The following is a 12,500-nucleotide window of genomic DNA, read 5'->3' on the forward strand; positions in this document are numbered from 1 at the left end:
CTGTGTATAACACCTACCTGTGTGTAACACCTACCTGTGTATAACACCTACCTGTGTGTAACACCTACCTGTGTATAACACCTACCTGTATATAACACCTACCTGTATATAACACCTACCTGTGTATAACACCTACCTGTATATAACACCTACCTGTATATAACACCTACCTGTATATAACACCTACCTGTATATAACACCTACCTGTGTATAACACCTACCTGTGTGTATAACACCTACCTGTATATAACACCTACCTGTATATAACACCTACCTGTATATAACACCTACCTGTATATAACACCTACCTGTGTATAACACCTACCTGTGTGTATAACACCTACCTGTATATAACACCTACCTGTGTATAACACCTACCTGTATATAACACCTACCTGTGTATAACACCTACCTGTATATAACACCTACCTGTATATAACACCTACCTGTATATAACACCTACCTGTGTATAACACCTACCTGTGTATAACACCTACCTGTATATAACACCTACCTGTGTATAACACCTACCTGTGTGTAACACCTACCTGTATATAACACCTGCCTGTATATAACACCTACCTGTATATAACACCTACCTGTGTATAACACCTACCTGTGTATAACACCTACCTGTATATAACACCTACCTGTGTATAACACCTACCTGTGTGTAACACCTACCTGTATATAACACCTGCCTGTATATAACACCTACCTGTATATAACACCTACCTGTGTATAACACCTACCTGTATATAACACCTACCTGTGTATAACACCTACCTGTATATAACACCTACCTGTATATAACACCTACCTGTGTATAACACCTACCTGTATATAACACCTACCTGTATATAACACCTACCTGTGTATAACACCTACCTGTGTGTATAACACCTACCTGTATATAACACCTGCCTGTATATAACACCTACCTGTATATAACACCTACCTGTGTATAACACCTACCTGTATATAACACCTACCTGTGTATATAACACCTACCTGTATATAACACCTACCTGTATATAACACCTACCTGTGTATAACACCTACCTGTATATAACACCTACCTGTATATAACACCTACCTGTATATAATACCTACCTGTATATAACACCTACCTGTATATAACACCTACCTGTGTATAACACCTACCTGTGTATAACACCTACCTGTGTATAACACCTACCTGTATACAACACCTACCTGTGTATAACACCTACCTGTATACAACACCTACCTGTGTATAACACCTACCTGTATATAACACCTACCTGTATATAACACCTACCTGTATATAACACCTACCTGTGTATAACACCTACCTGTGTATAACACCTACCTGTGTGTAACACCTACCTGTATATAACACCTACCTGTATATAATACCTACCTGTATATAACACCTACCTGTATATAACACCTACCTGTATATAACACCTACCTGTATATAACACCTACCTGTGTATAACACCTACCTGTGTATAACACCTACCTGTATATAACACCTGCCTGTGTATAACACCTACCTGTATATAACACCTACCTGTGTGTATAACACCTACCTGTATATAACACCTACCTGTGTATAACACCTACCTGTGTATAACACCTACCTGTATATAACACCTACCTGTGTGTATAACTCCTACCTGTGTGTATAACACCTACCTGTGTATATAACACCTACCTGTATATAACACCTACCTGTATATAACACCTACCTGTGTATAACACCTACCTGTGTATAACACCTACCTGTGTATATAACACCTACCTGTATATAACACCTACCTGTGTATAACACCTACCTGTGTATAACACCTACCTGTGTATATAACAACTACCTGTATACAACACCTACCTGTATATAACACCTACCTGTGTATAACACCTACCTGTGTATAACACCTACCTGTGTATAACACCTACCTGTGTATAACACCTACCTGTGTATAACACCTACCTGTATATAATACCTACCTGTATTAAACACCTACCTGTGTATAACACCTACCTGTATATAACACCTACCTGTGTATAACACCTACCTGTGTATATAACACCTACCTGTATATAATACCTACCTGTATATAACACCTACCTGTGTATAACACCTACCTGTGTATAACACCTACCTGTATATAACACCTACCTGTATATAACACCTACCTGTATATAACACCTGCCTGTATATAACACCTACCTGTATATAATACCTACCTGTATATAACACCTACCTGTGTGTATAACACCTACCTGTGTATAACACCTACCTGTGTGTATAACACCTACCTGTATGTAACACCTACCTGTGTATAACACCTACCTGTATATAACACCTACCTGTATATAACACCTACCTGTGTATAACACCTACCTGTGTATAACACCTACCTGTATATAACACCTACCTGTATATAACACCTGCCTGTATATAACACCTACCTGTATATAACACCTACCTGTATATAACACCTGCCTGTATATAACACCTACCTGTATATAATACCTACCTGTATATAACACCTACCTGTGTATAACACCTACCTGTATATAACACCTACCTGTATATAACACCTACCTGTGTATAACACCTACCTGTGTATATAACACCTACCTGTATATAATACCTACCTGTATATAACACCTACCTGTGTATAACACCTACCTGTGTATAACACCTACCTGTGTATATAACACCTACCTGTATATAATACCTACCTGTATATAACACCTACCTGTGTATAACACCTACCTGTGTATATAACACCTACCTGTATATAACACCTACCTGTATATAACACCTACCTGTGTATAACACCTACCTGTGTATAACACTTACCTGTATATAACACCTACCTGTGTGTATAACACCTACCTGTGTATAACACCTACCTGTGTATAACACCTACCTGTGTATATAACACCTACCTGTGTATAACACCTACCTGTGTGTAACACCTACCTGTATATAACACCTACCTGTATATAACACCTACCTGTATATAACACCTACCTGTGTATAACACCTACCTGTGTATAACACCTACCTGTGTATAACACCTACCTGTATATAACACCTACCTGTGTATATCACCTACCTGTGTATAACACCTACCTGTATATAACACCTACCTGTGTATATAACACCTACCTGTATATAACACCTACCTGTATATAACACCTACCTGTGTATAACACCTACCTGTGTATATAACACCTACCTGTATATAACACCTACCTGTATATAACACCTACCTGTAGATAACACCTACCTGTATATAACACCTACCTGTGTATATAACACCTACCTGTATATAACACCTACCTGTATATAACACCTACCTGTGTATATAACACCTACCTGTATATAACACCTACCTGTATATAACACCTACCTGTATATAACACCTACCTGTGTATATAACACCTACCTGTATATAACACCTACCTGTATATAACACCTACCTGTATATAACACCTACCTGTATATAACACCTACCTGTGTATAACACCTACCTGTATATAATACCTACCTGTATATAACACCTACCTGTGTGTATAACACCTACCTGTGTATAACACCTACCTGTGTATATAACACCTACCTGTATACAACACCTACCTGTATACAACACCTACCTGTGTGTATAACACCTACCTGTGTGTTTGATAACAGGTGTGTGAGCTGCTCCAAAAGAAGCCTCTCCATGGCCTTGTCTTTGCTGATGGGTCGGACCAGGAAGCCATCTCTCAGATCCTGGACTTCCTGTCCTCTCAAACATCACTTCCTGTCCTGGGGGTGTACGGGGGATCCTCCATGATCATGGCCGACAAGGTCAGAACACAGAGTTCTATTTCCTCCTCATTACACCTGTTTCCTGTCTTCTCTATTCTCTCTCTTCTCTGTTTTTCTTTCCTCAGAGTTCTACTTCCTCCTCATTACACCTGTTTCCTGTCTTCTCTATTCTCTCTCTTCTCTGTTTCTCTTTCATCAGAGTTCTACTTCCTCCTCATTACACCTGTTTCCTGTCTTCTCTATTCTCTCTCTTCTCTACCTCTCAGTTTCTGCTCTTCATTTCTCTGTGTTCTTCATGATGTCACAAAACAACAACTGTTGGACATGAGTAAAGCACTTTACTCAGTTACTCTCTCTCTCTGCGTCTGATTCCTGCACCCACCTAGTCCCGCGTGACAGTCACAATATTTAATCATACAAGTTCCACAACATTTAGATGTAGAGGTACAGTTATTTAGTTATACCGTCCTTGGTTATTCTTTAACGGACCATTCACAATGTTTTGGATCTCAGAAATATCGTGTTTCCAGCCTTTTGATGTTGTCGTTTTGGCAGGAACAACTTGTAACGAAAGGTTTCTTTCCCCTCCATCCTGAGGAGCCCAAAGGCAGAGTTTCTAGAAGGTATTTACGGCCGTCATAAAACGGCCAACTTCCCCCCTCTGCGGGAGAGAGAGAGAGAGAGAGAGAGAGAGAGAGACAGAGACCATCCTGAGGAGCCTAAAGGCAGAGTTTCTAGAAGGTGTTTACGGCCGTCATAAAACGGCCAACTTCCCCCCTCTGCGAGAGAGAGAGAGAGGGAGGGAGGGAGAGGGAGAGAGAGGGAGAGAGAGAGAGGGAGATAGAGAGAGAGAGAGCGCTGTAGAGTGGACTCACTGTAACCCAAATCCTTCATATCCTTACAGGAGAGTCATGACAGGTCTTTTCTCTCTCTGTTTGTGTTCCTCACTAAACACTGATGTGAAGTGGTTTGAGGGTGAACGTAAAATGGTGGAGGTAGCCTAGCTACTCAAAGCTCAAATCCATTTGTCAGAATACACCATCACAATAGATATATAATTTATTTTAGACAGGTCTAAATCAACATGATATGAAGCAAATGTAGTGTATTTCAGAAGAACAGAATTGCACACTCTGAGTTGTCCTTATGTCAGGCCCTGATCTGCCTTAATGGTTGTGGGCTACACTTGTTCATTTAGCAGACAAGATTTGCTTAGAATTCAGTGACATTATTTAATAATTTTTTAAAAAATATTATTTTATTTGGATAGTATTTGATATTATTTTATAGTATGATGATAAGACAATAGAACACAGCTGAATAAAATATAACGGATATTTTCTCTAAACGATTTGAGGGAGTGACCACATGCACCTATTCTGTGTTAAGTGGTTTCACAAAGAAAACTGTTATTTATGCAACTTTAGTTGTGATACAAACGTTCTAAGGCCACTGGGCCGCATGTTTAGATTTTTTATACGTTCTAAGGCGGCATGATGCCACTATAATGAAGATTTGAAAAAATGAGCATGAAAGGCTTTGAGCTCTGCTTTTGTTTGTGTTTTTTGCGCAGGCTGCACACACTTCATCAGTCTCTCATTCACAATTTGACAAGCACTTGATAATAGTCTCGCCAGGCCTCGAATTTCACGGCGGCATCCAGAATGTTAGTTTTCCCTAGTTGTGATGAATGCTAGCAGAATGTTAGTTTTCCCTAGTTGTGATGAATGCTAGCAGAATGTTAGTTTTCACTAGTTGTGATGAATGCTAGCAGAATGTTAGTTTTCCCTAGCCGTGTTTTAAATGCTAGCAGAATGTTAGTTTTCCCTGGTTGTGATGAATGCTAGCAGAATGTTAGTTTTCCCTAGTTGTGATGAATGCTATCAGAATGTTAGTTTTCCCTAGTTGTGATAAATGCTAGCAGAATGTTAGTTTTCCCTAGTTGTGATGAATGCTAGCAGAATGTTAGTTTTCCCTAGTTGTGATGAATGCTAGCAGAATGTTAGTTTTCACTAGTTGTGATGAATGCTAGCAGAATGTTAGTTTTCAGTAGTTGTGATGAATGCTATCAGAATGTTAGTTTTCCCTAGTTGTAATGAATGCTAGCAGAATGTTAGTTTTCACTAGTTGTGATGAATGCAAGCAGAATGTTAGTTTTCCCTAGCCGTGTTTTAAATGCTAGCAGAATGTTAGTTTTCCCTAGTTGTGATGAATGCTAGCAGAATGTTAGTTTTCCCTAGTTGTGATGAATGCTAGCAGAATGTTAGTTTTCCCTAATTGTGATGATGAATGCTAGCAGAATGTTAGTTTTCCCTAGTTGTGATGAATGCTAGCAGAATGTTAGTTTTCCCTAGTTGTGATGAATGCTAGCAGAATGTTAGTTTTCCCAAGCCGTGTTTTAAATGCTAGAAGAATGTTAGTTTTCCCTAGTTGTGATGAATGCTAGCAGAATGTTAGTTTTCCCTAGTTGTGATGAATGCTAGCAGAATGTTAGTTTTCCCTAGTTGTGATGAATGCTAGCAGAATGTTAGTTTTCCCTAGTTGTGATGAATGCTAGCAGAATGTTAGTTTTCCCTAGTTGTGATGATGAATGCTAGCAGAATGTTAGTTTTCCCTAGTTGTGATAAATGCTAGCAGAATGTTAGTTTTCCCTAGTTGTGATGAATGCTAGCAGAATGTTAGTTTTCCCTAATTGTGATGATGAATTCTAGCAGAATGTTAGTTTTCCCTAGTTGTGATGAATGCTAGCAGAATGTTAGTTTTCCCAAGCCGTGTTTTAAATGCTAGAAGAATGTTAGTTTTCCTTAGTTGTGATGAATGCTAGCAGAATGTTAGTTTTCCCTAGTTGTGATGATGAATGCTAGCAGAATGTTAGTTTTCCCTAGCTGTGATGAATGCTAGCAGAATGTTAGTTTTCCCTAGTTGTGATGAATGCTAGCAGAATGTTAGTTTTCCCAAGCCGTGTTTTAAATGCTAGAAGAATGTTAGTTTTCCCTAGTTGTGATGAATGCTAGCAGAATGTTAGTTTTCCCTAGTTGTGATGATGAATGCTAGCAGAATGTTAGTTTTCCCTAGTTGTGATGAATGCTAGCAGAATGTTAGTTTTCCCAAGCCGTGGTTTAAATGCTAGCAGAATGTTAGTTTTCCCTAGCCGTGTTAATTGTTAGCTCGATGCTAACTGCGAACAGCATTAGTTTCTCCTCCTGCAACAGAGCTGCAGTTCTGACTCACAGGGCTGCAGGCTAACTGGCTGAAACCAGCAACACAAACTGATTTTAAATCTCTCCAGGGTTCAAACCATGTTCAGCTGAAATAAATGGTGCTTTGGAAGGGCTTGTTGTTAAAAACGTTTTGCTCTCGCCTCGTGTGTGTGTGTGTGTGTGTGTGTGTGTGTGTGTGTGCGTGTGTGTGTGTGTGTGTGTGTGTGTGTGTGTGTGTGTGTGTGTGTGTGTGTGTGTGTGTGTGTGTGTGTGTGTGTGTGTGTGTGTGTGTGTGTGTGTGTGTGTGTGTGTGTGTATACAGTGGGGCAAAAAAGTATTTAGTCAGCCACCAATTGTGCAAGTTCTCCTACTTAAAAAAGATGAGAGAGGCCTGTAATTTTCATCATAGGTACACTTCAACTAAGACAGACAAAATGAGAAAAAAAATCCAGAAAATCACATTGTAGGATTTTTAATGAATTTATTTGCAAATTATGGTGGAAAATAAGTATTTGGTCATTAACAGAAGTTTATCTCAATACTTTGTTATATACCCTCTGTTGGCAATGACAGAGGTCAAATGTTTTCTGTAAGTCTTCACAAGGTTTTCACACACTGTTGCTGGTATTTTGGCCCATTCCTCCATGCAGATCTCCTCTAGAGCAGTGATGTTTTGGGGCTGTTGCTGGGCAACACGGACTTTCAACTCCCTCCAAAGATTTTCTATGGGGTTGAGATCTGGAGACTGGCTAGGCCACTCCAGGACCTTGAAATGCTTCTTACGAAGCCACTCCTTCATTGCCCGGGTGTGTTTGGAATCATTGTCATGCTGAAAGACCCAGCCACTGGATATATATCTGTGTGTGTGTGGGTGTGTGGTGTGTATATATATATCAATGTGTGTGTGTGTGTGGTGTGGATATATATCAATGTGTGTGTGTGGGTGGTGTGTATATCTCCTCTCCTCTCCTCTCCTCTCCTCTCCTCTCCTCTCCTCCTGAGGACTTCAGGAAATGCCCTCCAAACTACCCACTAGGGGTAATATAGTGAGTGTTATTACCATCAAGTAGACACTGCATCAGAAGGTTGCATGTTCGAGTCCAGTCTTAGACACTTGTTGTGTGAACCCAATCCGGCTAAGTGAGGCGCTAGTGACCCACCTCGCCAACATCCGGTGAAATTGCAGAGCGCGAAATTCAAAATACAAAAATCGTGTGTAGTGTCATACATCATGTAAAAGCTTAACTTCTTTGTCAGATTTCAAAAAGGCTTTACTGCGAAAGCATACCATGCGATTATCTGAGGACAGCACCCCGCATACAAAATCATTAAAAACATTTTCCAACCAATCAGAGGCGTCACAAAAGTCAGATATAGCGATAAAATAAATCTCTTAGCTTTTGAAGATCTTCCTCTGTTTGCAATCCCAAGGGTCCCAGCTACACAACAAATGGTCGTTTTGTTCGATAAAGTCCTTTATATCCCCAAAAAGTCCTATCCTTAAGAAGTTTAACCCTTAACCATTCAGAATGAGTGACTAAACTGAACCCTAACCTTAACCATTCAGAATGAGTGACTAAACTGAACCCTTACCTTAACCATTCAGAATGAGAGACTAAACTGAACCCTTACCTTAACCATTCAGAATGAGTGACTAAACTGAACCCTAACCTTAAATCAAATCAAATCAAATCAAATGTATTTATAAAGCCCTTCGTACATCAGCTGATATCTCAAAGTGCTGTACAGAAACCCAGCCTAAAACCCCAAACAGCAAGCAATGCAGGTGTAGAAGCACGGTGGCTAGGAAAACCTCTCTAGAAAGGCCAAAACCTAGGAAGAAACCTAGAGAGGAACCAGGCTATGTGGGGTGGCCAGTCCTCTTCTGGCTGTGCCGGGTGGAGATTATAACAGAACATGGCCAAGATGTTCAAATGTTCATAAATGACCAGCATGGTCCAATAATAATAAGGCAGAACAGTTGAAACTGGAGCAGCAGCACGGCCAGGTGGACTGGGGACAGCAAGGAGTCATCATGTCAGGTAGTCCTGAGGCATGGTCCTAGGGCTCAGGTCCTCCGAAAGAGAGAAAGAAAGAGAGAATTAGAAAGAGCACACTTAAATTCACACAGGACACCGAATAGGACAGGAGAAGTACTCCAGATATATCAAACTGACCCTAGCCCCCCGACACATTAACTACTGCAGCATAAATACTGGAGGCTGAGACAGGAGGGGTCAGGAGACACTGTGGCCCCATCTGAGGACACCCCCGGACAGGGCCAAACAGGAAGGATATAACCCCACCCACTTTGCCAAAGCACAGCCCCCACACCACTAGAGGGATATCTTCAACCTTAACCATTCAGAATGAGTGACTAAACTGAACCCTTATCTTAACCATTCAGAATGAGTGACTAAACTGAACCCTAACCTTAACCATTCAGAATGAGTGACTAAACTGAACCCTAACCTTAACCATTCAGAATGAGTGACTAAACTGAACCCTTACCTTAACCATTCAGAATGAGTGACTAAACTGAACCCTAACCTTAACCATTCAGAATGAGTGACTAAACTGAACCCTAACCTTAACCATTCAGAATGAGTGACTAAACTGAACCCTAACCTTAACCATTCAGAATGAGTGACTAAACTGAACCCTAACCTTAACCATTCAGAATGAGAGACTAAACTGAACCCTAACCTTAACCATTCAGAATGAGTGACTAAACTGAACCTTAACCTTAACCATTCAGAATGAGTGACTAAACTGAACCCTAACCTTAACCATTCAGAATGAGTGACTAAACTGAACCCTAACTTTAAACATTCAGAATGAGTGACTAAACTGAACCCTAACCTTAACCATTCAGAATGAGTGACTAAACTGAACCCTAACCTTAACCATTCAGAATGAGTGACTAAACTGAACCCTAACCTTAACCATTCAGAATGAGTGACTAAACTGAACCCTAAACTTAACCATTCAGAATGAGTGACTAAACTGAACCCTAACCGTAACCATTCAGAATGAGTGACTAAACTGAACCCTAACCTTAACCATTCAGAATGAGTGACTAAACTGAACCCTTACCTTAACCATTCAGAATGAGTGACTAAACTGAACCCTAACCTTAACCATTCAGAATGAGTGACTGAACTGAACCCTAACCTTAACCATTCAGAATGAGTGACTAAACTGAACCCTAACCTTAACCATTCAGAATGAGTGACTAAACTGAACCCTAACCTTAACCATTCAGAATGAGTGACTAAACTGAACCCTAACCTTAACCATTCAGAATGAGTGACTAAACTGAACCCTAACCTTAACCATTCAGAATGAGTGACTGAACCCTTAATGGGGAAACTTGACGTTTGTAGAACGTGGATGAACGTCTAATTCTGCAGTGAGACTGTGAGAGTTTGTTGGATGTAGATACATTTACAATGATATGACCAGGGTCCCAGAGCAGGGAGGTGGAAGGGAGGGATTAGTTTGGAATGCTGAACTTCCATTACAGAGCACCCTGGGAAGCAGGAACATCACCTATCCCCCTCCCCTCCCCTCCCCTCCTCTCCCCTCCCCTCCCCTCCCCTCCCCTCCCCTCCCCTCCCCTCCTCTCCCCTCCCCCTCCCCTCCTCTCCCCTCCTCTCTACTCCTTTCTCTACACCTCTCCCCTCCCCTCCCCTCCCCTCCCCTCCCCTCCTCTCCCCTCCCCTCCCCTCCTCTCCCCTCCCCCTCCCCTCCCCTCCCCTGTACTCCTTTCTCTACACCTTTCTCTACACCTCTCCTCTCTCCTCTCCTTCTCCTCTCCTCCTCTCCTCCTCCCCTCCCTCCTCCCCTCTCCTCCTCTCCTCCTCTCCTCCTCCTCCCCTCCCTCCTCTCCTCGTCCTCTCCTCTCTCCTCTCCTCCTCCCTTCCTCTCCCTCCATTCTTTATGTTTGTGTGTCAGGTGCTGCTGTAGGAAGATGAGTATATGTAGAAATAGAAGGTTGTTGAATTAAACATGTGTTCCGTCTCTACTCCCTCTACGGTGTACCGTCTCTACTGGGTGTGTGTGAGGGTGTCTGTGTGTGTGTGTGTGTGTGTGTGTGTGTGTGTGTGTGTGTCTGTGTGTGTGTGTGTGTCATTTGGTTTGTACAGGTGGGGGCTGTTGGTACAGGTGATCTCTGCTGAGATAGCCCTTTAAAATTCAACACCTGAGACCTGAACTTGCAAAAAAGTATCTCTCCCCCCATCCTTCTGTCTCTCTCTCTCCCCCCCCTCTCTCTCCCTCCTCTCCCTCCCTCCTCTTTCTCGTCCTCTCGTCCTCTCTCTCGTCCTCTCTCTCTCTCGCTCTCTCTCGCGCTCTCTCTCTCTCTCACTCTCTCTCTATCTAATCCGACCCCAAGCTGTGTAAGAGGGGGAAGGTCATGGGGGTGAGGTGATGGGAGACAGAGACGTTGAAAGAGGGCTGAGGAGAAAGAGAAGGATGAGGAATGGAAGGGGATGAAATATGGATGAAGATGGAAGAGATAGATGAAAGACAGGTGAGGGATTGAGGGATTGAGGGAGAGGTAGAGGGCAGAGAGGTGGTCGGTTAGAACCACGACCTGGAAAGAGAAATAGGAGGAAATAGAGTAAGAGGGACATATCCATCCTCCTCTCAGGGAACTAACACAGTGTTCTATAGTAACGTAGAATACTGAACTAATACACAGTGTTCTATAGTAACACATAGAATGCTGAACTAATACACAGTGTTCTAGAGTAACACATAGAATACTGAACTAATACACAGTGTTCTAGAGTAACACAGAATACTGAACTAATACACAGTGTTCTATAGTAACACAGAATACTGAACTAATACACAGTGTTCTATAGTAACACAGAATACTGAACTAATACACAGTGTTCTAGAGTAACACACAGAATACTGAACTAATACACAGTGTTCTAGAATAACACACAGAATACTGAACATTCTATTAAACGTTGTGGTCAACTAACACCCCTTTCTAGTTGGGTCCTTGCTGATAACTACTTTACTGAGGAAATTGTACTTTCTATGACTGAGACGTGGTTGTCCCACCAAGCTGCTATCTGAAGATGAATGCACTGACTGTATGTGACTCTGGATCAGATGCTAAATGACTGAGACATGTGGTTGTCCCACCGAGCTGCTATCTGAAGATGAATGCACTGACTGTATGTGACTCTGGATCAGATGCTAAATGACTAACATGACAAATGTAAATATCCCTGTTACAGTTGTGGAATACTGAACAGCATCCTGTCTTCTCTAGAAGCTTGTTGGTTTGTTTCCGTACCTCACTAATTCTCCACGCGGCTCAGGCGATTTCTCGCTCTCTCAACTCATAAATGAAGAATGAAGAGCTGGGTTTAGGTTGGTTAGGAGGGATTGGCTTGTTGTTGTGGAGCGAAGCATTGGGAACTAGGAGAAAAACCACAAACCCTCTCCTCTCCTCTCCTCTCCTCTCC

General features: G+C 41.6%; 1 protein-coding gene across 1 annotated transcript in view; it reads left to right on the forward strand.

Annotated features, from left to right (window-relative positions):
* The window catches only part of LOC118940215 (glutamate receptor ionotropic, NMDA 2A-like), a 176,526-nt gene that overhangs the window by 16,951 nt on the left and 147,075 nt on the right, over positions 1 to 12,500 (forward strand). The window contains exon 4 of the mRNA XM_036948682.1: positions 3,692 to 3,850. Within this exon, the coding sequence (XP_036804577.1) occupies positions 3,692 to 3,850 (159 nt within the window). The remainder of the gene's footprint in view (positions 1 to 3,691; positions 3,851 to 12,500) is intronic.

The sequence above is a fragment of the Oncorhynchus mykiss genome, chromosome 17 (assembly GCF_013265735.2).
Source record: "Oncorhynchus mykiss isolate Arlee chromosome 17, USDA_OmykA_1.1, whole genome shotgun sequence".
NCBI lineage: Eukaryota > Metazoa > Chordata > Actinopteri > Salmoniformes > Salmonidae > Oncorhynchus > Oncorhynchus mykiss.